The sequence below is a fragment of the Pezoporus wallicus genome, unplaced genomic scaffold (assembly GCF_028554395.1).
Source record: "Pezoporus wallicus isolate ANWC-B61680 ecotype Strahan unplaced genomic scaffold, APGP_CSIRO_Pwel_v1 contig_7073, whole genome shotgun sequence".
In the NCBI taxonomy this organism is placed as follows: domain Eukaryota; kingdom Metazoa; phylum Chordata; class Aves; order Psittaciformes; family Psittacidae; genus Pezoporus; species Pezoporus wallicus.
Genome location: NW_026641326.1, coordinates 171,967 through 197,785, shown reverse-complemented (window position 1 = coordinate 197,785; position 25,819 = coordinate 171,967). Strand labels below are relative to the sequence as shown.

Here is a 25,819-nt window from a genome sequence, read left to right as displayed (position 1 = left end):
TAGTGTTTCATTAATGTCACACTTGCCCTTCTGTAAGTGGGGAGATTAAAGCTTTCTGCTGTTGTTTATTAGCAATAGCTGTCTGATTTTCAAAGCTGGAAATGTGACCATGTCTCCTTTTCCCACTGTAACACAGTGCTCGGTGACTTGTGGTCAAGGTAAGGCAACGCGACAAGTGATCTGCATCGATTACAGTGACCAGCTGGTGGATAGAAGTGAGTGTGATCCAGACGACCTCCCTGCCACAGAGCAAGACTGCTCCATGTCTCCTTGTCATCCAAACAGCCATGACTATGGCAGGCCTATCCACCCTTTCCTCTATCCGGATCATCGCCTGAAAGTGCACCCTGGAGGCAGCCTGAACAGAAACCGTGCACATATACCAGGAGGCAATCAGTGGAGGATTGGTCCCTGGGGTGCTGTAAGTGACCTTGTTTCCTTATTGCTGAGGTTTTGGTTTTTTTTCCCTGGGCTATTCCATGCTTTTCCCTAAGTCAGCACATAGTGAAGAGAGAGACCTTTCTCTCTGGTGTCTGCTCTCTGCTCGCACAAGCATTGCAGTAGGGCATAAGCATTGCTTCTCACACTTTGTATCTCCAAGACTCACTAGTCAGAAAGCTAATGGCATCATTTTCCATGAGGCAAAGGCCAGCCTCTGCTTCTTGGCTGTATCCTGGGACATATACAGCTGTGCAGAGCTGTTGCCGAAGCACAGCAGAGCCTAAATGCCAGTTCCTCTCACCCCAGCCAGTTGCAGCACTTTATCATGGAAGTCCCTGAAGGGAATTAAACACAAATGGGATGTCAAACACTACATTAAAGGCAGTAGAGATTACTCACCTGCTTAAAACCACGCTTGTGTTTATTTTCTTTGCTTAGTCAGCACCTAAGTCATTGCACTGCTATTAGTAATAGCAGGGTTTTGAAGTTAATAATGCCTGTTAGCTGTATTAGACTTCTAGCGGTGCATTCCCACGGTGCAAGGCACTGGGAAGAAGCTGGGAATGCAAAATTATCCCTGGACTCAACAAAGCCATGGGCAATTGTGTCTTCCAGTGCTCTAGCACGTGTGCAGGGGGGTTCCAGAGGCGGGTCGTGGTGTGCCAGGATGAAAACGGATACACCGCAAATAACTGCGACGAGAAAAGCAAACCTGTGGAGCAGAGATCATGCGAGTCTGGCCCCTGTCCTCAGTGGGCTTATGGCAACTGGGGAGAGGTGAGTGCAGCATTCATCCTGTGCAGGTTGTTTGAAAAATGGGAGAACAGGGTGGATATTGTGGTGATCTTTATTAGAAAGGTTGGAGCTTGAAAGGCAGGCTTTGATAAATGAGTGAGCCCCAGCAAGTGCTTGGTGGTGTTGTGCTTTCCATTTGTCATGGGGAACTTTCTTCCCAGGCAAAAGCGAATTCTATGAAAAATGAGATTTTCTTTTTAAGAGAAGTTTAACTGAAGGCCTTTTTTTGTAATAAAAACATGCTTCCTTCTGCAAATTAATTTGAGATGAACTATTAGGATGTTGACCTCCAATATCATGTTGGGTCTGGCAGTATCATTGTGGAGCAGAATGAACAGATTTGGGAAGAGAGAAGCTGAAGTAGCTGGTGCCTGTCTGACGACATGCAGCTTGTGGTGGGGGGGGTTTGGCCAGAGTGGGTTGGTTGAGAAGAGAAACAACTGTTGGGTCTCAGGAGGTGGTAGTCCTTAGCATGACTGGTCAGCAGTGTTTCTGCTACCCAGGCAGTGATTGCTTTGTCATTTGCTGACTTCCAGTGCACAAAGCCATGTGGGGCAGGGACAAGAACACGGCTAGTGGTGTGCCAGCGCCCTAATGGAGAAAGGTTTACAGATCTGAGCTGTGAAATCCTTGACAAGCCACCAGACAGAGAGCAGTGCAATGTACAGGACTGTCCTAGAGATGCTGCCTGGAGCGCTGGTCCTTGGAGCTCGGTACGACCATAAACTCTTTCTCTTTGTGAACCGTTTTGTGGATATCCTGTAACAACAGATTTAATTTGCTTCAAACCAAGGTGCTAATGCTTCATGTCTTAAAACTGCACTTAAAGAGGATTATTGACAATATATTCAGAGTAACAACTGTTCAGGAAGGGCTTACATTAGGGGAGCTCGAGTCCTTTAATTTGAAAAGCACTTTCTGCTAGGTAGCCACTTTTGTCCATGTTATTACATTGTTCAAGCGCTGTGCATTATGAGTCTTGGTTCTGATGGAGTTCTTTGCATATGGATTTAAATCTGGCATTTAAGCAGTACATTGCCATTGAAGTTAAATTTTTCTGGTATTTAATGGTAATACTGCACTGTGCACCTCCTGCTTTACCCAGTTGTGTTTTCTCTACCAAAAGCAAGATGACAGGGGAAAATCTGGACTAAATTGCATTGACTCCCAAGCATGTACGAGTGTGTATAGATGTGTGTGTATGTCCCTACCTGCCCGCACACACAGCTGTATAGGACATTTGCAGTCGCACCTTTACTTTTATTTCTTTTCCTGTGTATACATGAGTGTGATGTACTGTGTAAACGCACTTGTAAGCTATTCTTGTGCATCTCTGGTTCTGGAGAGCTGTTGTCTGGCATGATCTCCAGCTTCTGCTGTAGAAATCATTAGATCAGCAAGGTGGTGAAAGGCTTAAAAGCCCTGGGAGTTTTCTAATAACAAAATAGTGTTTGGAGCAGAGGTGTCTTCTGGTGCTCCTTTGCTGCTGGAGGAGTCTGCTACAGAGACACTTTCATGAGGGCAGGAGCAGCCCTGAACCACAGGGCTGGGATGCTGTTGTGGGCCCTGCAGCTTTGAAATGCTCCCTGCCCAGAGCAGCACTTTCTGCTCAGGACAGAGCCCCAGCATGCATCGGGGCTGAGCCCTGTACAAGGGTGAGTACTGCTCGGGATGCTCCTGGTGCACTGGAAACAACAGACCTGCCAGTTTTGGAGTGGCCTTCAAACAAATGTCAACCTTTATTGCATATTTTGTTATAAAAGCATTTGAAGAGGATTTTAAAAAAAACTTAATCTGACTTAAAAGCACTTTATATGCAAAAAAAAAGGCCTGCTTGTAATGTATTGGACTTCTTTAATTGTCATGGTTTGAAAAGTCATCTTACTAAAACGTAACCACGCTGGTTTCTGTGGGTGCCTTCAGTACCACTCCTCAATATCCTTACCATACCTCAGTGAGCTATGCAATAGCCATCAAACTGCTGAACTGGCATTTAAACGGTGCTTCAACCAGTACAAGGGACAGTGATCTGAAATACTTCATTTGAGGTGCTAATGTATCACTTGTATGCTGATATAGTTGGTGCTAAAAATGAGCTAGGTGAGCTAAACAGAACTAGCGACCTGTGCAGTGTCTTCCCAGTGGAATTACCAGCTGGGAGTTGCTGCCAACCTTTTGTTCCCTGTGCTGGACCATTTGCAAGAACCAAAAGTGTGGACAGAGTTGTGTTGCGTTTTGGTGTCTCTCAGCGTTCAGCCTCTTCACAGCTGTTCAGGAGCAGGCTCCAGGGCTGCACCCAATCTTCTCTGTTGGAAATGCAGGGTGCAGTCCTCGTGGTTTGGTTTCTGGTTGTTCTTTTTCTACCTAGGAAAAATCCCTTTGACTTTACTCGTATTAGCCTTGGTGAATTATCCTTCCTTCCTCTCCTGGGAGAGGGTGGCATGTCAGGCAATCTGAGGGCAGAGACATCCTTCCCTGCCTGCAGCATCTCCTCCCATCTACCCATGGGGCTCCCGCAGGGAAGGGGCTGCAGAGTTGAGCCCCATCACTGCCACAAAGTGACTTGATTCAGTCTTATTACTGAGGTGTCCTTTGGCTCTGATGTAGGGGACCCAAGAGCTGTTTGAAAACTGAATTGTACCTATGGGGCCAACAGGGCTCCGTGTCCCTCCTGCAGACCACTCCACATGTATGTCTACCTCGTGCTACTACTGTGGGTAGTAACATCCAAATTTTACTTTCTTTAGTGTGGTATCACCCGGATTTGCTTTAGCTCTGTCATCGGTTACAAACATCATTCTGTCAGCTGTACATACTTCATCTGTTGGGATGGAGTGTCACTACCATATTTTTTGGTCACTTTTGAAACAAGAGTATAGTATTAGCTGAAACTTTTCAGCGGTATGGATTTATGTATTTATGTAAAAGTGTATTTATTTTTCCAATATTGTTATTTAATTTTATATAAATATTGCATACATTTACGATGTTTAATGTTAATGTTGAACAGTGAAAATTAAAGACAAATAGAATGTAATCATAAATGAATTTGTATAATGATTTCTTGAGTCTTTTGCTAAATTAAGATCATATACCTAGTTTTGGTAACTTTAACTAAATTTTCTGAAATGCTACTGCGATGTTCCATCTTTTGACTTGCTTTTCTTTTACTTGCCGTGTTCTCCAACAGAAACTGTCATTCTCAATAATTAAACACAGTTGAAAGTATATAAATTACAAAGTTTGGATAACGAATTTCTTCCAAGCATCACATTGTCTCAGCTTTACTCAAGTTTCAGTGAAATTAGTACTATAAGATACATACAAATTAAAGCAGAGAGAGTCTGAAGAGTCCAACACCCGCAGTCCTCAGGTGAAATTCCACTGGGAATTTATACAGTAAACAAGTGATTTTTATCTAGCTGGTTAAGTCCAGTTTTTAAAGAGATAATTAAGTGAATAAATGGCTTTTTGTATGTAAATGATAATTTTATAACAGGAGACTAGTGAGATGCCTTATCATTGTAATGTGTGTTCAAAGAGGACTAAGAGAAGATGATATTTTCATTTCCTTGCTTATTTAAGAACATGTATTAAAACACTCTAGATTTGTACAGCATGTGATAGACCTGATCTTTTTATTAAAATAATGCTTTAGAAAACATGCAGAAACTGTCACCAGAATACAGAGAGTGTTTTTAGCTCCTCTGAATGACCTATGGTATGAAAGCAGATCTCCCTGCATGCTCTTGGATACTGAGGGACATCCTGCCATGTTCTCCAGAACGAGGGAGATGTTCACAGAGGTCATTACCCATCTCTTCACTTAGAACCCAGGGCTGAACCCATTTCTCTGGGAGCAGATTTGCTCCTTGTAATAATCCATGTGAGATTTTGAGGTTACCATAATGTCCAACTGTATTCTGATACCATTTATGAATAATGCAGAGTTAACATGCTGTGGGCTTCTCATTCCTTCCAAGTTAGAAAATGGGCACAGATAAGGTAAAAGAGTTACATCACACAGCACCTTGTCTTGGTTCAGTTGGGTGAGTCATTTGAGCTTCAAAGCACTGGGGTGGTAATCATTTGGCTTTGACTTGTGGAAAATAGGTTGGTGGGGTTTTAAACTATTTGCTTGTCTGTTTGAGGTTCTTCTCTCAGAAGAGTCTTACAATTTCAAAAGTAATCTGCTTTGGCAAGTACTTACCATTCTTGTGTATCAAAAGTTCTAGCTGCTAATGCAATGGTTGTGAAGCTCTTTGTGCCTGCAAAATGGCAGTATGTGCTTCCCAGCTCTTTATTGATAAGACAGAGATGCTGCTGTCTTAGTTTTTGAGGGCCTTTCGATCTCACAATGAAGAATCGGAAGCTTGGCATAAGATAATTAGAATTTTATCTGGCTAAGCTCCAAACTCTGTTATTGTCAATGTGAATTCAGGTTTGGGTTAGGACAACATTGCTGTATTTGCTGGAAGCTGCTGGTATTGACATCTTCGCAGGGCTCTTTGGCTGCTGCAGGGACGTAGGTAGCAGTGATGGGGCTTTGACCTCAGGGGAAACTGCCTGGACCACATCTGTGTCAGGGAGCTGATGCTCAGGAATGTTAATCTTAACATTGGTGTCAGTGGAAAGTTCAGGTTATTTGTATTTAGTTCTGTCAAAGCCCCAACACATTGTTTATGAAATGCCTTCCCCATTCCCTGGCTGAAAATAGGGTGTTCAACAGCAATATTCTCCATGTCGTTGTTCTGATAATACTCGTAGCAGACAGGATGTTGGCTCTTGCTAAGGCAAAAGTGATAACCAGAGGCAGATTTGGTTGCAAGTGTATATAACTCTGCTGTTCTCTTCCTCTCTTCTGCAGAAAACAAATTTGCTGTGACAGCAGCATTACTGAACTGCTGTATGATTCTTTACACATGTTTTGCAATAACAAAGCCAGCCTTGAAAATGAAGTGATAGGCATGCTGAACCCTTCAGTCACTCAGTGATTCACATTGCTTTTCCTGTCCTTCATTCACATGATGATGGCTCTGAGACTTCAACAGCAAGTCTGTATTTCTCTATAGTGCCAGATATTATCAGAAAGCTAACAAAACCAGTCCTACCCCGAGAGCCTGTGGGGGAAAGGATAAATGCAAAGGCTGCATAAATGATCCCAGCACCCATAATGCAGGCAGAGGAAGGCAGTGGGTGGCTCACATGCTTTTAAAAAAACATGTAGAAATAGATGCCTTAGTGAAGGTTTAATAAAGCTCATCCAGACCAAAATGAGAACTTGGTAGCCTATGGCTATACCCAGCCATCTGTCTGAAGATGTCTCCATCTCAGAGCTGTTTACTGTATGCTCAGGCTGGCTCACCAAGGCTGTTGTCCCTCTTGAGTTCCCGGCTGCCTCCTCTCCAGGATCACTCAGACATACTGACTCCAGGGACCGCCTGTTTGGTGTGCTGATGAAAGGCAACAAGTTGTCTGCTTTGGTTCCCAGTCAGAAAAAGGCCTTTGACAATGCATCCCTCTTTGCTTTTGTTTACAAAAAGCAAACCAGACCCATTTCAGCCCTTTCCTATGGTCCCTGCTGTGTGACACCCATCCAGAGAATCCTACCATCGGTGCCCAGTTCCACAGCCATTCCAAACATTCACATCCCTGGGTCATAGATGGGAATCTACCTGTTCACTGCCTTGGCTCTTCTCAGGGCTTGTCCCAGAGGGTAAACGCAGTTGTGGTTTTTGTTCGAAGAGTTTCACCCTGTTGCTCCTCTGGGGCAGCAGTGATGGATGCTCCTGCAGCTCTTTCCTCAGCTCAGTGTCCATCATCCCTGCTAAGGCTCAGAGCCACAGTTACAGGTGGGTGAAGCCAGTGGTACCCAGCTGCCTATTAGAGGAGCATCCCTTTATTCCTCTCTTGCTACTTTAAAATCTCCACTTTTTATTTTTCTTTCTATTTTGTTGTTTGCTTATCATTACCGTCTTTCATTGCTACTCCTGTTCCTCCTTAAATAAGAACTATATAGGTATACTGTTGCTATCTGTTTTGCTGTCTCCTGTTTGATAGTGTTGATGCTCCATGAGCAGGAAAACAAGTACTGAAGCCCATCAGGCCCTGTGGCACTGTGTGCTTAATGCTGAGCCTGCACTCAAGTGCTTTGCTGCATCCATTCCTCACAAGACTTGATTTCCTGCAACTTAATTCTCAGCTGTTGTAATCCACGCTCTTCCCATGCAGGCATCCATTAGTCTTTTCACCCATTGTGATCTGACCTACTGGTTAAATGTAGTGTCTTTTAATCTGATGGAGGAGTAAAAGACTGGGCAGCAGTGTCCCCTCTAACCTCCCTAACCCAGTGACCAGGAGGAGGTCACTGGGGAGGCTGGGGAGGTACCAGCGTGATGAACCGCAGAGAATGCCCTGTCTCATCTGCTCTCCCTCAATAGCCTCTCCTATGCTACTGCCAAGAGATGGACCAGTGGTTAGACTCAGGAAGGTTATTTTCTTGTATCTTTAAACTCCTCCCCTGCTCCAAATGGTGCATCTTTTCCCAGGTTCCTCAGTGCACCTTCCCACTCAGAGCAGGTAAATCCGTTACTGTTCACTGATGTTTCTTACCATCCAACCCATGCTTCTGTCCCAACTTATTATAAAATACTTGCCTTTCTCCTCCCAAAGAAATACATTGGCTGTTTGGCTGCATTTGGTATGCCTCCATGGTTGCCTTTTTACAGGTCCCCCCTTATACATTTTCTCAGTGAGATGGTCGTTTTTAGGCTGTGCACAGCTGGCCTGAACTTGAACAAGTGGTGGGACTGCTGTTCAACAATGGCTGGCTTGTCTCCATGTCGTCAGGTGTGGCCCATCCATGACTGCTGGCTTCATAAAGTCTGCAGACCTCTTATGCATGCACATATGCACATACTCACACATGCAGGAGAGAAATAAAGCCATAAATAAAAGGGCAGTAGTTGGGACCATTTGTCTCCCAAAGCACCATCTGTGAGTGCAGCAACTGAAATATGCATCAGACTACAGGAGCCAGGTTAGAGCAGGAACACAAGGATGAGCAGTGAGGTTCAGCATCTCCAAACAGATCCCTAAGCTGGGAAGTCTGTTTGTGTTTTTGTCCATATTCCGTATTCACACTGTATACCCCAAACTGCAATAATTGCTCTTGCTCAGATCCTAGGGGTTGTAGCGTTTAGAAATAAGGATGTGTCTAAGCACAAAGATATTTACTGTGTTTGTAACTTTCCTGGTGACTGATTTGTGCAGTCATTAAGGAAAAATGATGTACTCAGTCTTGTTCCAAAGGCACTTAATGCTCTATTCATGTTTTAATTTTTACTAGCTCGCAAGGGAGCTGAGTGAGCCAGCAGCATAGATGAAAATGTGTCTGATGCTCAAGACTGTCTGCAGGCTGACAATATTTGATCCCTACTGCACTGAGTCAGGATTTGTCTTTATAAAACCAGCAGCCCAGTGCTCCTACAAACCCCTGGTGTGATACACACCTGCGAAATAGGGCTGGCATTCCTCAGAGAGCTCTGTGGTTCACTCCATCCAATACTGGAAAATCCCGTTCCTTAAATGGGAGTTATAAAATGGCATTATAATACAACTAAAATATGAAGTGTCAGCCTGGGCTGCTTGCTGCTTTAATTGTTACTCTCTTTAAGGTGCCACAGCATGGAAAAGAGGCTCCATCAGTGCCTTCCACATGCCTTTATACCAGTGTCCTGGGTAGCTCACACACCTCCTCCTGATTTGAGGAAATGCCATCTAACCCCCCACTCCCTGGAGAGACTTTCAGCGGCCATTTGGGGGCTTTTGCTTGTTTGCTGTTCAGGTTCAATAGCGTGGGAAAGGGCAGGGATGCAGCTTTTAAGGCAGTTCTGTGTGTTCACAGACCTGCTGCTTTCTGTACCTGATGAAGTCTTTGTGTGGGATCTAACAAGAGGGCAGGTGAAAGAGGGGGAGAAGGTGCTATTTACTAAGTGGATGCCATAGAAGGGAAGATGCAAGACTTCTCCTACTGCAGTTACCTGCTTTTCTCCCATGTATCTTGTGAGGTTTCCTAGATCAGGGAAATTGTGTATTGACAGGGCTTTAAATCTTGCAGTAGTTAAAGAACCCAAGATCATCCTTTTCTCCAGGTAGTCTGGCTGCTGGAGGAATGGGCTCCAGACACACCAAACTCTTCCCTCTGCTGCAGCAACACATCCAGTTGAACCTTTTCCTTTGAGAAACTTGGGAAACTCTGTGTCTCTGCTGCAGAGCTGAGAGCAGAACAGCTGGAGGATGGAGACCCTATGTGCAACAGAGAGCCAGGCCAAGCCAGCGTGGCTGTTCCAGGGAGAGGAGCTCTCCCTGGGGATGCTGATGCAAAGCCTGCTCTTGGGCCCACCAGGTGCTGCCCTCTGGGTGGGCTCCTTGGGACATTTCCATAGGGATTCTGGACAGTGTTCACAAACCTACTTAAACTGCATGCTCCAAAATCCTTAATGTTCATGTATTTTTCCTAATCTTCCCATTTTTCTGGGGAGTCTGCTTTGATTAAGCATTTCTAAAGCTTCTTTCAAACTGCAGTGCAATGCTTTGGTGTGTTTTGGTCAGATCTCTGGTGCAGCTGTCCTTCCTTGAATATAGAGACTACTCTTCCCTTTTAAATATACAAAAATCAGATGTATTTTCTGGCCTAGTATGAGCTAAAATCACCCAGCTGTGTGTGTTAAGGTAGGAGAGGAAAGCCCAGCTGGATGAATCCTTCCCTGCCATGTTCCCAGCCCACAGCCATGGACTTCTCACCATGTCAATGCAGCTGGGCATGAGACCATGCTAAAACAGATCTGTGGAAAGAAAAAGGTTTCAAAGAAACCATTCCCTAAACATCTCCTGAGATGCTGCAGCCACTGGAGAAATCATAGCATGGAGCTGAACCCTTGTTTTAAGCTCGTTGACTGTCTCACTGAAGCCAAGGGAGTTACCTGCTAAATACCTTGCTGTTGTGAAGATAATTAAGTTAGTTTGGATGCCACAGAGTCTCTATTGCTGGGTAACACGCACAGAGCTCAGGCATTTTAAGACTTCCAGTAAAGGTTCAGCTGGTGAGGAATGATCCAGGCTTTCCTTGGCGGTGTGTCTGCTCATGTCCTGTGTCCTTGGGAGATCTCAAAGGTGTGGAAGTCACAGGGCTGTGATTTCAGCATCTGATAGCAGCAGTGTGGGTTATAGTAAGAGCTGATATAGAATAAAGGACGCTGAAATGTAACTGTGAGGGTGCAAGGCTGGGCTCTGCTCATCGTTGGAGAAGTTTGCTGACATGCAGGAGCACAGCCCCTCACAGAAAAGGGGGTGTAAAGCATTGTAGGGCTCTGTTGGTTTTCTGTTTTATTTCACCCAGCATATGTTTCAGCTCAGATAGTTGGAAAGGATGAACAAGGGCTTACTTACTTTCCATATAATCCTTAATGTGTGGAAATCTAAACCTGCATGGATTTATTTTAATTTCCTCCAAAAAGTTGCTCCTGGCAGAATCTGATAAAGCTGGTTTTAGTCTAATTCTTCCCAGCCCCCGGCCCTGCCCTTGGTGAGCTATCAGAGCATACCTATCTTTGGGAATTCGTTTGGTGATCACCACAGCTTGCATTCATTATCTCAAATACCTCCCAGATCGTCGGCTGATGCACGGAAAAGTGATCTGACAGCATTTTCTGAAGCTTTTCACGTTGCGGGGTGGGGGGGAAGAATGTCCCCAGGTTCTTGCTGTTGTTTTGCTTTCCTGTCCCATGTCAAGCAGCTCTTTAGTGCACAAAGTTAACAAGAAATGGAGCTGCTGTTTCTTCTTGAGTGTTCTTTGCTGCCTCTTTGTTTTCATCAGGATTTGTTCATTTGTACCCAGGGCTTTGAGTCCTTTTGCTGCCAGCCTGGCCTTGCTCCCAGCATAAGCTCCCTGTGCAGAAGAGAAGGTCGTGGTCTTCCACAGGAGGCTCAGAACCTGGGAACAACCAGACATTTTGTACAAGTTTTTAAGAGCTTTTGGGGTACATATTCTGTTTTTAACGCTGCTACCAGCCCAGTGAATCAAGTAGCAGCCTTTCTATTTAGAGAAGTCTTAATGAATGAGACATACCCTCATTGTCCAAAATATCAGAAAGATGACCTTATTGCAGCCTTCCAATACCTAAATGGGCCAACAAGAAATGGAGAGGGGCTTTTTCTGAGGACACGTAGTGATTGGACAAGAAGGAATGGATTTAAACTGAAAGAGAGTGGGTTTAGATTAGATATTAGGCAGAAGCTCTTCCCTGTGAGGGTGCTGAGGCACTGGCACAGGGTGCCCAGAGAAGCTGTGGCTGCCCCATCCCTGGCAGTGTTCAAGGCCAGGCTGAACTGGGCTTGGAGCAACCTGCTCTAGTGGAAGGTGTCCCTGCCTGTGGCAGGGGGCTGGAAATGGATGAGCTTTAAGGTCCCTTCCAACCCAGACCACGCTGAGATTCTATGATCAGAATAGGAAATGCAGCAAGGGTTAGTTTAAAGCAATTTTGCACATACTTGGTAGAACAGAATGATCTTCCTCATTGCTGAACTCTGAAACAGAAAACAAATCTCTTGTGGAAACACAAACATAAGCTTGCTGCTGCGCTGGAGCAGAGTGATGCATTGCAGGAGATATTTAGCATCATGTTCTGACGTTTTTGGAAAGAGTTGATATGGAAATGTTTTTGTCATATTTATTTAAGCTTTTTTCTTGACTTCATTTATACTAGGCAATATATTTGTTTCAATGATTCAGCAGTATGCCAGTCCCCAGTCCTTGGCATATTAACAAAACTAATCATGTAATAAACATAACCCCCTTAAATCTGTGCTCTAATGCTCTTAGGAAAGTCCTTTTGTTCTTGTTCTCCATGTAAAGCACCAGGTGTGACCGTGATGAGTTGAGGAGATAATGAAGATAATAACAAGAGGAGGTTTAGTAGAGTCTTTAGTGTAATGGCTATAGCTGATTTTTTGAAATAGTATTTCTCTACTATTTTATGTACCACAGTCAAATTGTTTCTTGTGGTTTTTTTCCTTAAGAAACAACACAATGTGTTGTTTTCGCACCACTCTCCATGCCTGGCCACCCTCCCAGGTTCACCAAGGGGTGCTATTTGCTGTGCCTCAGTCACAGGCAGGAAACAGTATTTCAGAGCAACGTTTACCACCCACTTGAGTGGAGGCAGAGGGCGGGTTGACCATGGGCAACAATAGATCCTGGACTCTATAGAAAGCTAAGTTAATGGAAAAAGTCAATACAGTACCTTGGCTACACCTCCAGGGCTGCATCCACAGGTGATGAAAACCAGAAGTATTTCTGTTGACTGCAAAGAGCCTTGAATAAGACTCCTGTTCCACAGAGTGCAGCCTGTCCATCCCCAGTACTTGGAGGTATTTTCTGTGGGAGATAGCAAAGAAATAAAGAAAAGGAGAAGTATGAAAGGAGCAGGTTTGTCTGTGCTACTCAAATCTTGTAAAGAAGGCAGGATCAAAGCTTACCTCGCTATGACAGTCTTATTGGTAGGTATCATAAGTGATGAGAAGTCCTGATAATGAAGTGCAAAGTTTCTCCAGGGTCCAAAATAAATGATGGGGCTGATGGCAGTGGCTTCCCTAAGTCACATGGCATTGAGATGAAGCCCATTATTAAATTGTTTTCTGCATGTAGCTCACATATGCTTTAAAATCTATGTGCCAAATTAAAGTTGGAAATACCTGAGATGAATTAGAAGGCAATTATGAAGTAGTCTCTTTGCAAAGGAATTTTCGGTGTCTGATACTTGGCTACATTGGATTATTCAGTCTCTCTTTTCTGTCAGTGCAAATAAGATCATAACTCACATGTGCATGAAAGCAAATGGGTGATCTAGATCTAAAAATGCACACTGCCTAACTTTGATTTATACTGAAGACAGACACAGAAATTATTAATTCCAGCATCCTGGGAATTACATTTAAGTATTAACAAAATTAGGCAAATTAGGCTTCAGCCTCTGAGTGCACCAAGGTATCTATGCAGTCTTCTTGTTTGATCCTGTGATAAATGTTAGAATCAGGCACCATACTAAAGTTAAGCAATTTGTAGATGGGGGATAATGACTTTGGAAATGACTAGCACTGTATTATTTGTGAGATCAAATATTTATCAACCAACTTCAGGTCCCCAGAAATATGCTTGCCTTGGTGCACAGTGTGGTTATTCTTCCTTTAGAATAAGTATTATTATAAGGATTGAGAGTAAGTATATTACTCTTTTAGAATAAGTAGAGTATCTAATACATTTTTTAAATTAGAGAAAAGATGCATTAGGCTGTACCTGCCTGGGATATGTAGGGCAAGAGAGAGTCCTGATCAAGTCTGTAAATTTACTGTTTAGCTTTGGCTGTCACAGTAAAATGCCATCAACCTGCACTTACTGAGGAGCACTTGAATTATTGCTAAAGTATCAGTGCTGCTGCTTAGTCCAAAGATAGTAAATGGATAAAAGCATTAGAAGTTTACAACTGGGTTTGGTAGGATTTGACATTTCCTTCTTATTGCTGACGTTCATTGCCTGGGGAGAGATGTAGAAGGAGTGAAAAAATGAACTTCTGATGAAATTTGAAGGCTTATAAAAATAGGATAACATTAACTCAATCTTTTTTCTGTTGATGCTAAAGAAAAAAAGTGAAGTTTGTGAATCTGGGTAACTTGTGAGAAAGTCTTACTTTAGAACAAGGGACAGCATTTCCTCTGTTTCTCAGTGCAAGGTTGAATGTTGTTCTTTGGGGGGGTTTTTTGCCTATCTTGAAATTGGAACTGGGCTCAGGAAAACTCAAAGGTGGCCATCCGTGCCCCAGGCTGGGCTGGCTTCCCCACCTCTCTAATGGTGCAGGAGCAGCATTACTGGCCCTTAAACCCTTATTGATCATAAGGGAGTTGGGCTGGCTACCTTTTGCCAATCTGTAACACCTTGTAGCATAAAAACAGCCCTTTCAGGACGTTACTTATACAAGATTTTAAGCAGCAATGTCTGGTCTGATGAGTTACATCCATTTCTCTCCACATTGCTCTGAACTTTTTCATTTTGGAGCAAGTTACTGCTCTCTCACTGATTCTTTGTGGGCTGAATGAGTTGGAAGTATGGCTGTAATTTAAAGTAATCACAGCTGTCAATGCATATGCCAGTTTCTGTTCTAACAGATCTTCCAGATCTGTTACATATATAAATTGTCGGATTTTAAGTTTAAACATATTCATAGGCTGGGAAGAACTTGGGCTGTAATTTATTTCTTAGGAAATATACTGATGGAGTGCCTCCAGAATGAAGGTAGAAGCCTCATCTCTGAATGTTTGCTCTGTTCTGTAAAGAAATCAGAACATTTTATGTTGAGAGGTGGTTGAAATAGCATGTTTGTGCTCAAGGATTAAACCAGGGTGCTTATGACGTAGCATGTAATGAAGAAATTGAAGCTGAGTCTCTAGGAGCATCATGCTGAGTAAGAGGCTTGTTCTACATGGAACTGTCATATTAAATTCTTGTCGTGATTGCAGACCCCTTTGATTCCTAAATCTTTTGGAGGAGACTAATCTGAAATCAAAGTGAAGTTGCTTGGGGTTTGCATGCCAGAAGTGGTCACATTTGAAAAAGTTCAGTGAACCTGCAGAGGGAGGTTGAAATTAGTTCCTTCACTACAAAGCTTACAGCTAACATACCTGCTGATTTGCTTTTTGCTTTGATTCTTCAGGCTCTGCTTTCTTGCTACTTTCTGAGTTGGTTTCAAAATGCATAAATCTAAAGGATGAGCATGTCCTGATTTCAGTCTGTTTAGGTTAAAAAAAAACAAGTAAATCAGTCTACACCGGTAAAACTGACACGAGCATTAACACGAGGGCATGGCAAAACTGCATTTTTCTCTTCTGCCTCTTCCTTTGTGCAGTTATTCCCCTCTGTAAAGGTGTATATCACACTTTACTCTCCTGATTTACCAACATTTGACCTCCCTTTGTACCAAGGTAAATGGAGATAATTCCTTTCAAGTTCTTCTAAGTAGATACTGAGGGCTCTTGCCTTGATCCCTGTAAGATGACTCTGCTCCTTTGAAACCACTGGAGCAATGCCAGGAATCCAGCGTGTTATCCCTGCTGAATGTCAGCTGCTCTCTCTATTTTGATACTGGCATTTTGGGATGATTTGACCAAGAATATCATGCAGTATTAAGTGCAAATGGAAATATTTCTGCCCTTCCGTATCCCCCTTAAGCCTTGTTCTGTGGGAACCTGGGGATGTGTTTTTTGGCCCAGCAACAAGAAAATGCCCTTGGTAGCCATGGCCCATACATAACCATATAGATGGCCCTGCATTAAAGCTGATCTGTTGTTACTTTATATTTACAGTGTTCTGTCTCCTGTGGAAGGGGCCAAAAGCACCGCAGTGTGTACTGTTTATCAAAGGAAGGGAGGCATATAGAAGAAGACTATTGCAAGCACCTTGCTAAGCCCAGCATGCAAAAGAAATGCAGAGGGGGCAGATGTCCGAAGTGGAAAGCAGGAGATTGGGGACAGGTGAGACACGTTGTATACCCTTGTGCACCCTTGGATATTCTTCCTCCCTCAAATTTGGTTGGAAGCTGCTTTTCCCATCATTTCTGTCCTCTGGAGTTTTTTAAGGGTGAAAAGTTTTGGGTGAGAACCTTAGGTGATAAACAACAGTGTAGCTTCACGGACAGCAGAGATTTGTACCAGTTGAAAACATGGCAACTTGCTTTTAGTGTCTATCTGAAAGTCAATTCCTTGTTGTTTATTTTGTTTCTGCTAGTAGAGGCATTAGTAGATAATATTAAAGAGAATCTACTACTTATTTGTGGTTTTAATATCGTTATTATTTAAAATGTCACATCCCAAGCAAGACCTTCCTTAGTTCTGAGAAATCTGAAACTAATTTTATTATCAGCTTCCTGGGAAAGCTTAACGTAGAATCAGAGCTCTTCATTAAAAATGTTTTTCTCCGCCTTTTGTTTCTTAACAAGCTCATTGCTTGATTTTGCTTTGTTAAAAAGTCAGACACTGATGCATAGAGCAGAGGCTGCTGGAAATGTGAAAGTGTTCGGAGTTATTAAGCATTTTGTTTGCTGTAAGCATACCGCAGATCCTTGTTTTCCTGAAAAATAATGTCTTTGTCATCACCTTGAATCTGCTGCATCACATTTTTCTCTCTGAACCTCCCTTTTCCCCTCTACCTCATTAGTGTGCTAATCAGCAGAGGTATTGAAAATCCTAGACTAAATGAACTGTTAACTTGTGAAACATCATGTTCTCTTGAGGTCTGTCTTCCACATTAAGGTACAAAACACCAGTTCTCATTCAAGTTCCCTGAAAGATAAACCACTAACATTGCTACAGGCACACATGCAAATGTTAGGACAAGGACAGTTGTTTAATGTCGACTATTAAAAAAGACAATAAAGCCACTGGTGTGCTATAATTGTTTTCAGACTTGTACTTTTTCTCAATGCTTACCTTTGAATTCATAGGATAGGAGTATTTGCCATTATGTGTGTCAAGGGCTAAGTGCGGAGGTTCAGTTACTGAGGTCTGGGTCCTTTACCTCAGGTATGGCTAGGAGCACTCAGGTAGCTGTGCATAGCCCTGTGAAATGCTCCCATATTGGAAATCAGCTCAATATTATTACCTTTATTACCTGCAGGAATGAAACCTCAATTTTATACAGGAAGCTAGATTGAGAAGCCGCCTGAAGCCATTAGGTAGTCTCATCATATCCCATTTGATCCTTATTTAAAGTATTTTTTTTTACACCTAATAACTGTAAACGTAATAATGTAATGGTCTGTTGATTGCGTTAAAACACACTCATATTAGTTGATACAAGTATGTGTTTTAAAATTCCCAACATTCTACCGCATGATCAGAGTTAATTTTATGCAAGTGGAGAAAGAAACCCAAGGTAATAGGAGGATGAGGTGATTTATGGCCTGAGGTAATCTCTTGTGACTAGGCAATTAAGGAATATTTGTATGCTAGTAGTAAGAATAGGCAGTGCATTTCCAGGGGTGGCTCCTCAGCCCAGGTGCCTGATGCTGGGTGTGCTCAGCCAGCCAGCATCTTGCTTGGGGAAAAATAAAGGGTTAGAAACACTCATTCTGCACTATCAAGCTGGGCTTTTGGAAGCTCTGACATGGCTTCCTTGCATCCTGATCCTCACTCGTGCTGGCAGAGCTTTGCCTGTGATAGATGAAGAGCTGTGGCCGTCACACGTTCAGGGCACCAGCCATGGCCATGTGAGAGCACAGGGCTTTCATGGCTTTGCAGAAGACTAAATCCAAGAGCCAAGGTGAATTTAGGTGCAGAACTTCTCATTAAGGCTGTATAACAGGCAGGGGTTCAGCACTCTGAATACCCAATAGATTGATCAGGGTTGAAATGGGCCCCATAATTCCGTGTCACCCTCCCCATCACCAGTACCACTGCTGAAAAGAGGAGCCTTGATCAGTTTGCTCTTCGATCTGATCAAGAAAAAGCTTTCTGAAGGTCTAAGTACCTCCGAAAGATAATCCCAAAGCTGAGCTGCTGTGAGCTGGCTGCCTTCCATCCTGGATAAACCAGTGAAAGTCTGTGTGAGACATAAGGCAGGGTTTTCCCATAGGAGTGCATCTTTTTTGTCACCACATGTGCACAGGACCTCATGTACCTTTAAGGTTTTGGGGGTGGTTTTATTCTTTTTCATTTTGTAAAATGAACGATTCAAAAATCAGGATTAAAAAATACAGAAATGGTTAAATTGAATCCCCGCTGGCAGCTGTGCTTCGCTTCCAGGTTTTTTTCTCTCTGGATGTTTTGTATTCAGAGGCTGCATAATTATTTTCTAGATTGTTATGAATCCACTTTCCTGCAGCAAAGCATTTTTAATATATCTGCGGTATCAGAAGGCAAGCAAAAAAGGCTTTTTCTCCAAGTTTTAAATGTGCTTGTATCTGCACTGAAATGTCAGATTTAATATGTTTGCATCTCCTAAGTGGTATCAATTATGGCCATTTTACCTTTCACTTAGCAAAAATATCAACATTTATTCTGCTGTGTGGTATTTACACATTGCAGCTATAGGCTGAAATCCAGGCTGGTCTGAAAATCAGCTAGAGCATCAGGTAGAACTTCCCTATAGCTGTGTTGGCACTTGGCAGTTTGGTGACTGACTTTCTCAGTGGGGAAAGGAGCACTCCTGGGAAAACATATGGACATTGTTGAAAGGACTAACAGGCTGCCTGACTCATGGCATCCCCTAGGAGAATATATATAGGTACAGCAAAAGCTGTCTGCCCCAGACTGAGTATCTTCTGGCAGTGTCAACCAGCTGTATTTCCCCAAGGTAGACAGAGGTTGGCTGTTCTGGATTAAAACAGACAGGGTGAAAATGATGTTAGAAACCTTCTTTTCTTACCTCTGTAATAGAGTGGAATGGTGTGATTTTGAAGCCAGCCATAAATGCAGTGAAACAGTTCACTCCCCCACTGCAAATCCTCCCACGCATTCAATCAGGGTGCAGCATTTATTCTCATGGGCTTACACAGGGGCCAAGTTTCACCTAGGCACACAGTGAAATGAGTCTATGGCTTTACCTGGTGCCGTGCTTTGCCCAGCACAGACAGGTACCAACCTCTGTCTCCCCAGACCCACTCTACCTGGGTGTCACACATAGCACAGCCCCTGTGAAAGACCCACTACATTGCTAGTGCTCCTTTATCATAACATACCCAGGCATGTGCCTTTTAGGTGACTGATAAATGCAAACCAAGATGCATTTTGGAGCATGGTATGCATCCTGGTGTACGTGTTTCTCCAAGTTTGTGGCCATTATTCAGTTTAATTGTTCCCTGTGGAATGCATAGGACAAACACAGTGCTGTTAATCAGAGGGCAGCAGCGCAGCATATGGGAAGCATTTGCATCACCAGTGACAGAAATCTCACTGCTACTTTCAAAAGTTACACAAAAAAAAAAAGTCCCTTCCACCATCTAACGAATATCTGGAGCCAGGCAGATATTCACAGTCAGCTTTTCTTTGGTTTTCTTGGCTTTATGGGGTATTTGGATAGTAAAGCAAATGGAGAATTACAGAGGAATACTCTGCAGAAGAGAGAGTTGCTTCCCCATTAGGCACTGCTTAATTCCCTGCCTTAAGAAGTCTCACTTCTATGGGTATTGCAATAACGGTCTGCAAACTTGTTTTCTTAGTTCCTGATGTATTAATAAGATTACTTATATTGATGGTTAATTCAGCAGATGGCTAACTGTAATAGATGTGTTGTAAATACATACCTTTGATTTTTACATGCTTTCTTCTATAAATGCAAATTCTCTTTATTCCAAATCTATACAGTATACTTTAAGATCTAGCCCGGAAGAATCCATACCAGAGGGACATTACGTACTGCTAAACATATTACAGTGTGCAGTCACAACACTAAGAAATGTTGCATGAAACTAAAAACAAGCTGTTAAAAGCATTTTAGTGAAGATGATAATTTGAAAATGTCTGAGAAACAGAGGAATTCGGGCTCTTTTTGCTGTGCCTAGAAGTGGGGAGGAATGTGCCCACAGTGTAATGAAGGAAATGTGAAATGCAGTTCATTAAAAAAAGACATTTATTTTCACAAGCTAACAGGCTTGTGTGCATGGGCATGTTTAGATGCTCACTGAAAGAAACCCCAGCTTGTATCATACCTTTACCTTTCTACTGCTACACACTTTCTTCTATATAATCCAAGTTTGCTTTTCATTAAACTCCACTCCAGTTGTGGCATTTGATACATTTTGAGCTATTACCTTCTTGAGCTGAGTGCCTGTGAAGTAACAGGCAGAGCCTGTCTCTGGCATGCTGTGGTTTAAGTTTAGCAGTGCGGCTATCCATCTCCAGAGGTTTTTGCAACAGAAATCCTGACCCCACTGAAGCCCACTGCAAAATTCCTGCTTGCTTGAGCGGAGCAGGGATTTCTGTCTGCAGAAAAGCCTCCCCTGGAAGTTTAAATGCTGGCTTTAGCGCGTTGCTATCACAGCCGCTGAGTTCAAAGCAGAGGGCGAACCCACAGAACTTACCGTGAAGCTGCGACCACCACTCACCTTTTGTCCCTTCCTCCAGTGCTCGGTGTCCTGTGGCCGGGGTGTCCAGCGCCGCGCCGTCCACTGTCACAGCGGCGCCCCGAAGGCAGCCGAGGAGGCAGAGTGTGACCCGTCCAGCCGTCCCCCTCCGCAGCAGGACTGCCACCTCCCCGAGTGCCCCACGCACCGCTGGGCAGCTGGCGAATGGCAAGCGGTAAGCGGGGTCCCCCCCTTCCCTTCCCTGGGGTCACGTCACTTGTGCTCTGTGTGCGGTGCAGGATGATGCTGGAGATGGGGAGTTGCTGAGGCTGGAGATCAGTGCTGGAAGGATGGGGTTTTGGGGTTGCAAACTGGGCTTTCCAAAAGATAAAGCAGAGGAAACACTCGCATGTGCTGGGTGGAAGGGGGAGCTGAGAAATACCTCGATAGGGTTAATACATGGCTTTGTGCTGCCCTGTCTTTGGCTGGGACCTATGCAAATGGTGAGCAGGTTTGGGGTAGGGCAGATTTGGGTCTGTTCCTGGAGGCTGAGCCCTGCTGTGCTGCTCCAGCAGTCAGCCCTGTGCTTCTGGGTTTGAAGGACTGGTAATTCCCACTTTTCTGACCCCTTCCCCCAGCTCCTTCTGCCGTCTCTTTCCTTTCACCGAGCTCCTGGTCCATGCTTTTTGTCAAGCTATAAGCAGAGGTGAGATGCAGTGTCCCACAGGAAATGCTGTGCACTGTGGCAGGCTTTGAGGTATACAACAGGTTTTGGCAGAAAGAGCTCAGACCAGGCACCAAAATGATGAATTTTGTTCTGGCTTAATTCAGTTTTTAGTTATCCCTGCCCCAGCCCTCATCCATCCCTGTCCTATTGTCCCAGGCTCTTCCCAGGGACTGCCAGCCTTGGAAATGGGAAAGGTGATGGAGCTGCCAGCTCTGGTGAGCTGACTCCTGTGTCACACACCTGCAAAGGGGCCACCACTCCTATGGAGCGGATGTCCTTGTCACATAGGGAGGAGGGGATTGCACGTCATGGGCCCTCCATGGGGATGCAGGGGATGGAGGGGTCCAGCATTCACTGGCAGTCAGGCTGCTTTTATATTGCTCCTGCATGGCCCAGGGAGGTCTTGAAGTGGAATGAAATTGGCTGAGGTTCCTTTGCCTGCTGAGACACTGTAAAGAGGCCATGGTGTAAATGCAAAACGGGGCCTCATGCTCCGGTAACAGAAGATAGAGAAGTGTTGCTGGCTTACTGCTCAAAGCCTTGGTGTTCACAGGCACTTGAGAGCCTGCCCTTGTTGTGTCACTAAGGAAAAAAAGAAGGAAAAAAAGGGGGAAGATAGGAAAAGCAAATTTACTGATAAGAGAAAAAGCATCTCACATGTACAGAGGCTGTGCAGCTTCTCTCGTGCTGCAAGGAAAGATTCAAGGTGAGGTCAGCACCTGTTTTTCTCTCATCCTTCCTCTTTCATGAGCTATTTCTTAGCTCCTCACTGTGCTGAGCACCCCAGACTGCAAGCACTTGGGTGTGTGACATTGTCTAATATCCCCTAATATACTAGGCACATTGGCCTGGTAGGAATAGTGTAAATAAGTTTAGCTTGCTACATGGTCTGGTGTGATGTGTCCTTGTCCATGGCAGGGGGTTGGAACTGGATGATCTTAAGGTCCTTTCCAACCCTAACTATTCTATGATTCTATGATTCAGAGCTAAGCTGATGGCTCAGTGGTACCCAATGGAAACATCCTAGCCTGGAAAAGAAATGTAGGAACAGCCCAGGAGGCTCGAGCAAATTCCTTGCGATGAACTTTTGCTTTTACAGAGCCCGTTAAATTTCCTCAGCTAATAAATTTACAGGCGGCAAAGTAGGTCAGCAAACAGCATGCAGTTGCAATCCTTATCCAATGGTGTAATTAGCTCTGAAAAGCCACATCTCCTACCCCATCGTTTTGCTTCTTCGCTTTACTTTTACAACTTCTCAAACCAGTGGCAAGAGGCCTCTGCCTGCTTCTACCCTACCAAGCCCTTGGTGGGAGGTGGATGCTGATATTTTCCTCAGTTTCCCAACACTGGGAAAAAATTTACTGTGTTACAGAGGTTTGTTGTTGTTTTTTTTCCCTTGGGAGCTTTGCTAGAGGAAAGCTGGGCTGAAAGTTTCCTCAACCATAAATAACCATTAATAGAGACACGCAGGAGATCCCAAATGTGAGCTCTGCCCTTTGGCTGACTCCAAGCAGTTCTGAGCACTTCTTATTTTGTTCTGATATACCTGGTGAAAGAAAGTAATAGCAGCTTCTCCCCAGCAATAAGTAGGGGCTACATATTATTCGTAGTGAGGAGGCAGAGACTGCGTTAGTATCTCTGAGCAGGGAACAGCAATGAACCCTAATTGATACGAAAGGCAGGATGTAAAATAAACATCCCAGCACTATCTTATTCTTGATTTCTTATCTTTAAAGGGAATCTGTAAAGATGGGTTTTTGTATTGTTCCTTTTTGTTGTTATTTTTATGAAAAAAAGTTGGTCTTGCCCATGAAAGGAAGAGGGAACTTACTGGAAACCATTTATTGCTCTGTTGGTGTATCGCCATTAATTAGCTGTCCTCAATACCCCCACCAGGGAGAAGAAACTCAATAGAAAGGTCCTTGTTAATGTCAAAGTAAAACTCAGACCATGGTCACAAAGAAAAAGGGAATATTGGGGAGAAAAAGGTTTTTTTTAATATGAACCTCTCTGGAAGCTGCAATGCAGTGTTTGAATCTTTGACATTTGCCATCTGGGGGAAAATCCTTGTCTGACTGGGATTGCAGAGTTACCCAAGGCATGTTTGGAGTGTTCGTGGCTTGGGGTTTCATTTCATCTCTGTGTCAGATTTTGATTTAAAATGAGATGCCAAAGAATGCTTTTGCAAAGCTGTGCCTTTGGGGTTTTTAATTGCTATTATTACTCTTCCAAAACAGTTGCAGAAGTGTTTGAAATTGTTCTTAATTTGAACTGCCAGGAAAACAATTCAGAATATGGGAAATGAGGCAAAAGAGATGAATATTGTCAAATGCCTGATCTGTTTTTCAGCCCTTGCTATCAATAGCTTTTATACCCTGGCTCCTCTGTTTTGTGGGAGATTTAGATCAGTCATGAACATGAGATTTCATACAAAATCTATCACCGTATTAAAAGGAAAAATAGCCTTTTCATGCTACCTGAACTGTCCACTTCCTACATGAATAATGTTTTATAACCTTGGGGTAGCTGATTGGAAACTCTGGAGTGCTTCTCTTTGATTTATTTTATGACGGCCTCGCTGTCTTTGAGCCATATTTAATATCTCAATGGGATTAATTTAATTGCCAGTTATACCTAAAAATACAAATAATCAAACTTTAATTTACTGATGATGATAAAATGCACAGGGGCTGGCTCATGTTTATTTGCCATGTAACCATTATTTGCAGAGAAACCCAAAGCAGGCTGGTATGTGCTTGAAGTTGTCAATCTCTCATCAGCAACTAATGATTTTAAACCAGGAAGGGCTTTTGATATGATAACTCTTCAAAACCAGTGTCAAAAGATGCATTGATGGCATAGAGGTTGTTCATCCTTTTAAAATTAAGCCTGATCCAATGTACTTTGCAAATTTAGGCTTAATTATACATTAAGGGGAGGAGACAAGATCAGCCTTGTGTTTTCCTAATCTTTGAAAGGTGCCTTCTTTGAGTGTGAGCAGCAGAGGGCTGAAACGATTCACTCTGTGCTAATGACCATGTGCTGTGCTGGTGTATCCCAAACCAGAGGCAAGGCAGGCTCTGAGCATCCCATGGCGCCGCTCTCACTGCGCTGGAGAGTTCCTTGTTGAGAAGGAACAGGAAGGTTTGGGGTTCATGCTGCCCCTGAAAGAGAAGCTACGTGATGATGGAACATAATGATTCCTTATTCACATGTATAAACCCCCTTCCAGATTTTACTTATATAACAGGGAGATATTGGAGAAGGGCAAATATAGCACAGCTTGTTTGCTGTCTGGGGAAATCAAACTCCTCCAATACCCATAGGATCACTGTGTTTCAGCACAGACCTGGGAGAAGCTTCTAGTCCAAGGACTTTTATAGCAAGAGAGTAAATAAGGTTGAAAGCACACGAAGCCCTTGGGGTCTTCTGGTAGACTACAGATTTTGCAGTGTTGACTGTTGCCTGAGAGCTCCTAAGTTATTCCTTCAGAATAGATGCTGCTTTGTGGGGCTGCCTCTCCTTCACCATTGCCCTCCACTTTGCTCAGTTACTAAATATTTACAACCAAGGTTGCTGTGACATTCCTGGTTTGCTGCTTCTCCTATGGATTGATCTGATTTTTCAAAGTCTTAGTTCTGACAGCTAATTATGGAAAGTGAAGGCCTGACAGTGCCTGTGCTTTGCAATTAGCTGAAACCACTAATAAACTTGCTAATTGTGGGCCAGTCAGGAAAGCAGGAGTCACTTTGGGGAGGCTGGAAATGATGTTTGGAGGGTGAGACTCTAACTAAATTAAACTGGGACAGTCCTATCTGACTGCAAGTAGTGTTTCTGTACAAATTGGGATGGTCTGACTGAATGTTTTATCCTTTTCCTTAGGGGAAGACATTTCCTGCATGTTACATAAAATGATTATTTTCATGCATGTTTCTCCTTGTTAATCCAGTTAGTTGAAAGTGTTAGAAGTCCATTTCAGGATATAACTTTAAGAAAATAGGGCTTTATCCAGACAGCTGCTTGTACTCTGATGTAGTTTGTTTTATGTGTGTTTTCTGTAAGATGTTCTCCAAGCACAGACCCACTTCCAGGATCATAGCTTTTTCCAAGGTGAGCAGAGAAAGAACAAAGTCCTTAAAGTCTCCAGAAGCCCCCAGGGAGCAGTTGTGCCCAGCTAGCATGGGTTGCTCAATATTACTCAGGGCAGTGTTGAAAAGAGAATAAATCCATAGGGCTGCCTCTGTTGCAGCAGCTGCAGAGATGTGCCCCATGCCATGGGAGGGCAGAGTGCTGCTGCTCGCCTGCTGGCAAGGACAGGGGAAGGGAACCCCCCACACCAGCCACAGCCAAGGGTGTATGTTGGAAGGGGGATGGCTGGGTTGTCATTCTCCAAACAGCTGTGTTTACTAAGGCTGAAATAGAATCACAGAATGGCTTCTGTTGGAAGGGACCTTAAAGCTCATCCAGTTGCAACCCCCTGCCAGAGGCAGGGACACCTTCCACTAGAGCAGGTTGCTCCAAGCCCTGTCCAACCCGGCCTTGAACACTGCCAGGGATGGGGCAACCACAGTTTCTCTGGGCACCTGTGCCAGCACCTCAGCACCTTCACAGGGAAGAACTGCCTAATGTCTAATATCTTCCTAATATTTATGTATCCCCTCTTTCAGTTTAAAGCTGTTTCCCCTTGGCCTATCAAATGCTGAGGATCAGCCCCTTTCCCCCTTGCTGCATCTCCTGGCCTGGCATG

At 43.7% G+C, this 25,819-nt stretch overlaps 1 protein-coding gene across 5 annotated transcripts in view; it reads left to right on the top strand.

Annotated features, from left to right (window-relative positions):
* ADAMTS9 (ADAM metallopeptidase with thrombospondin type 1 motif 9) overlaps positions 1 to 25,819 on the top strand; it is an 80,698-nt gene that overhangs the window by 44,129 nt on the left and 10,750 nt on the right. For 4 of the 5 annotated variants that reach the window (XR_008973978.1, XM_057422857.1, XM_057422858.1 and 1 more), the window contains 5 exons: positions 137 to 421; positions 1,057 to 1,218; positions 1,773 to 1,949; positions 15,652 to 15,819; positions 20,407 to 20,580. Coding sequence is in view for 4 of the 5 variants with exons in the window: in XM_057422857.1 (XP_057278840.1) it covers positions 137 to 421; positions 1,057 to 1,218; positions 1,773 to 1,949; positions 15,652 to 15,819; positions 20,407 to 20,580 (966 nt within the window). In the remaining variant the exon portion in view is untranslated. The remainder of the gene's footprint in view (positions 1 to 136; positions 422 to 1,056; positions 1,219 to 1,772; positions 1,950 to 15,651; positions 15,820 to 20,406; positions 20,581 to 25,819) is intronic. The other variant, XM_057422859.1, reaches the window with a different exon arrangement.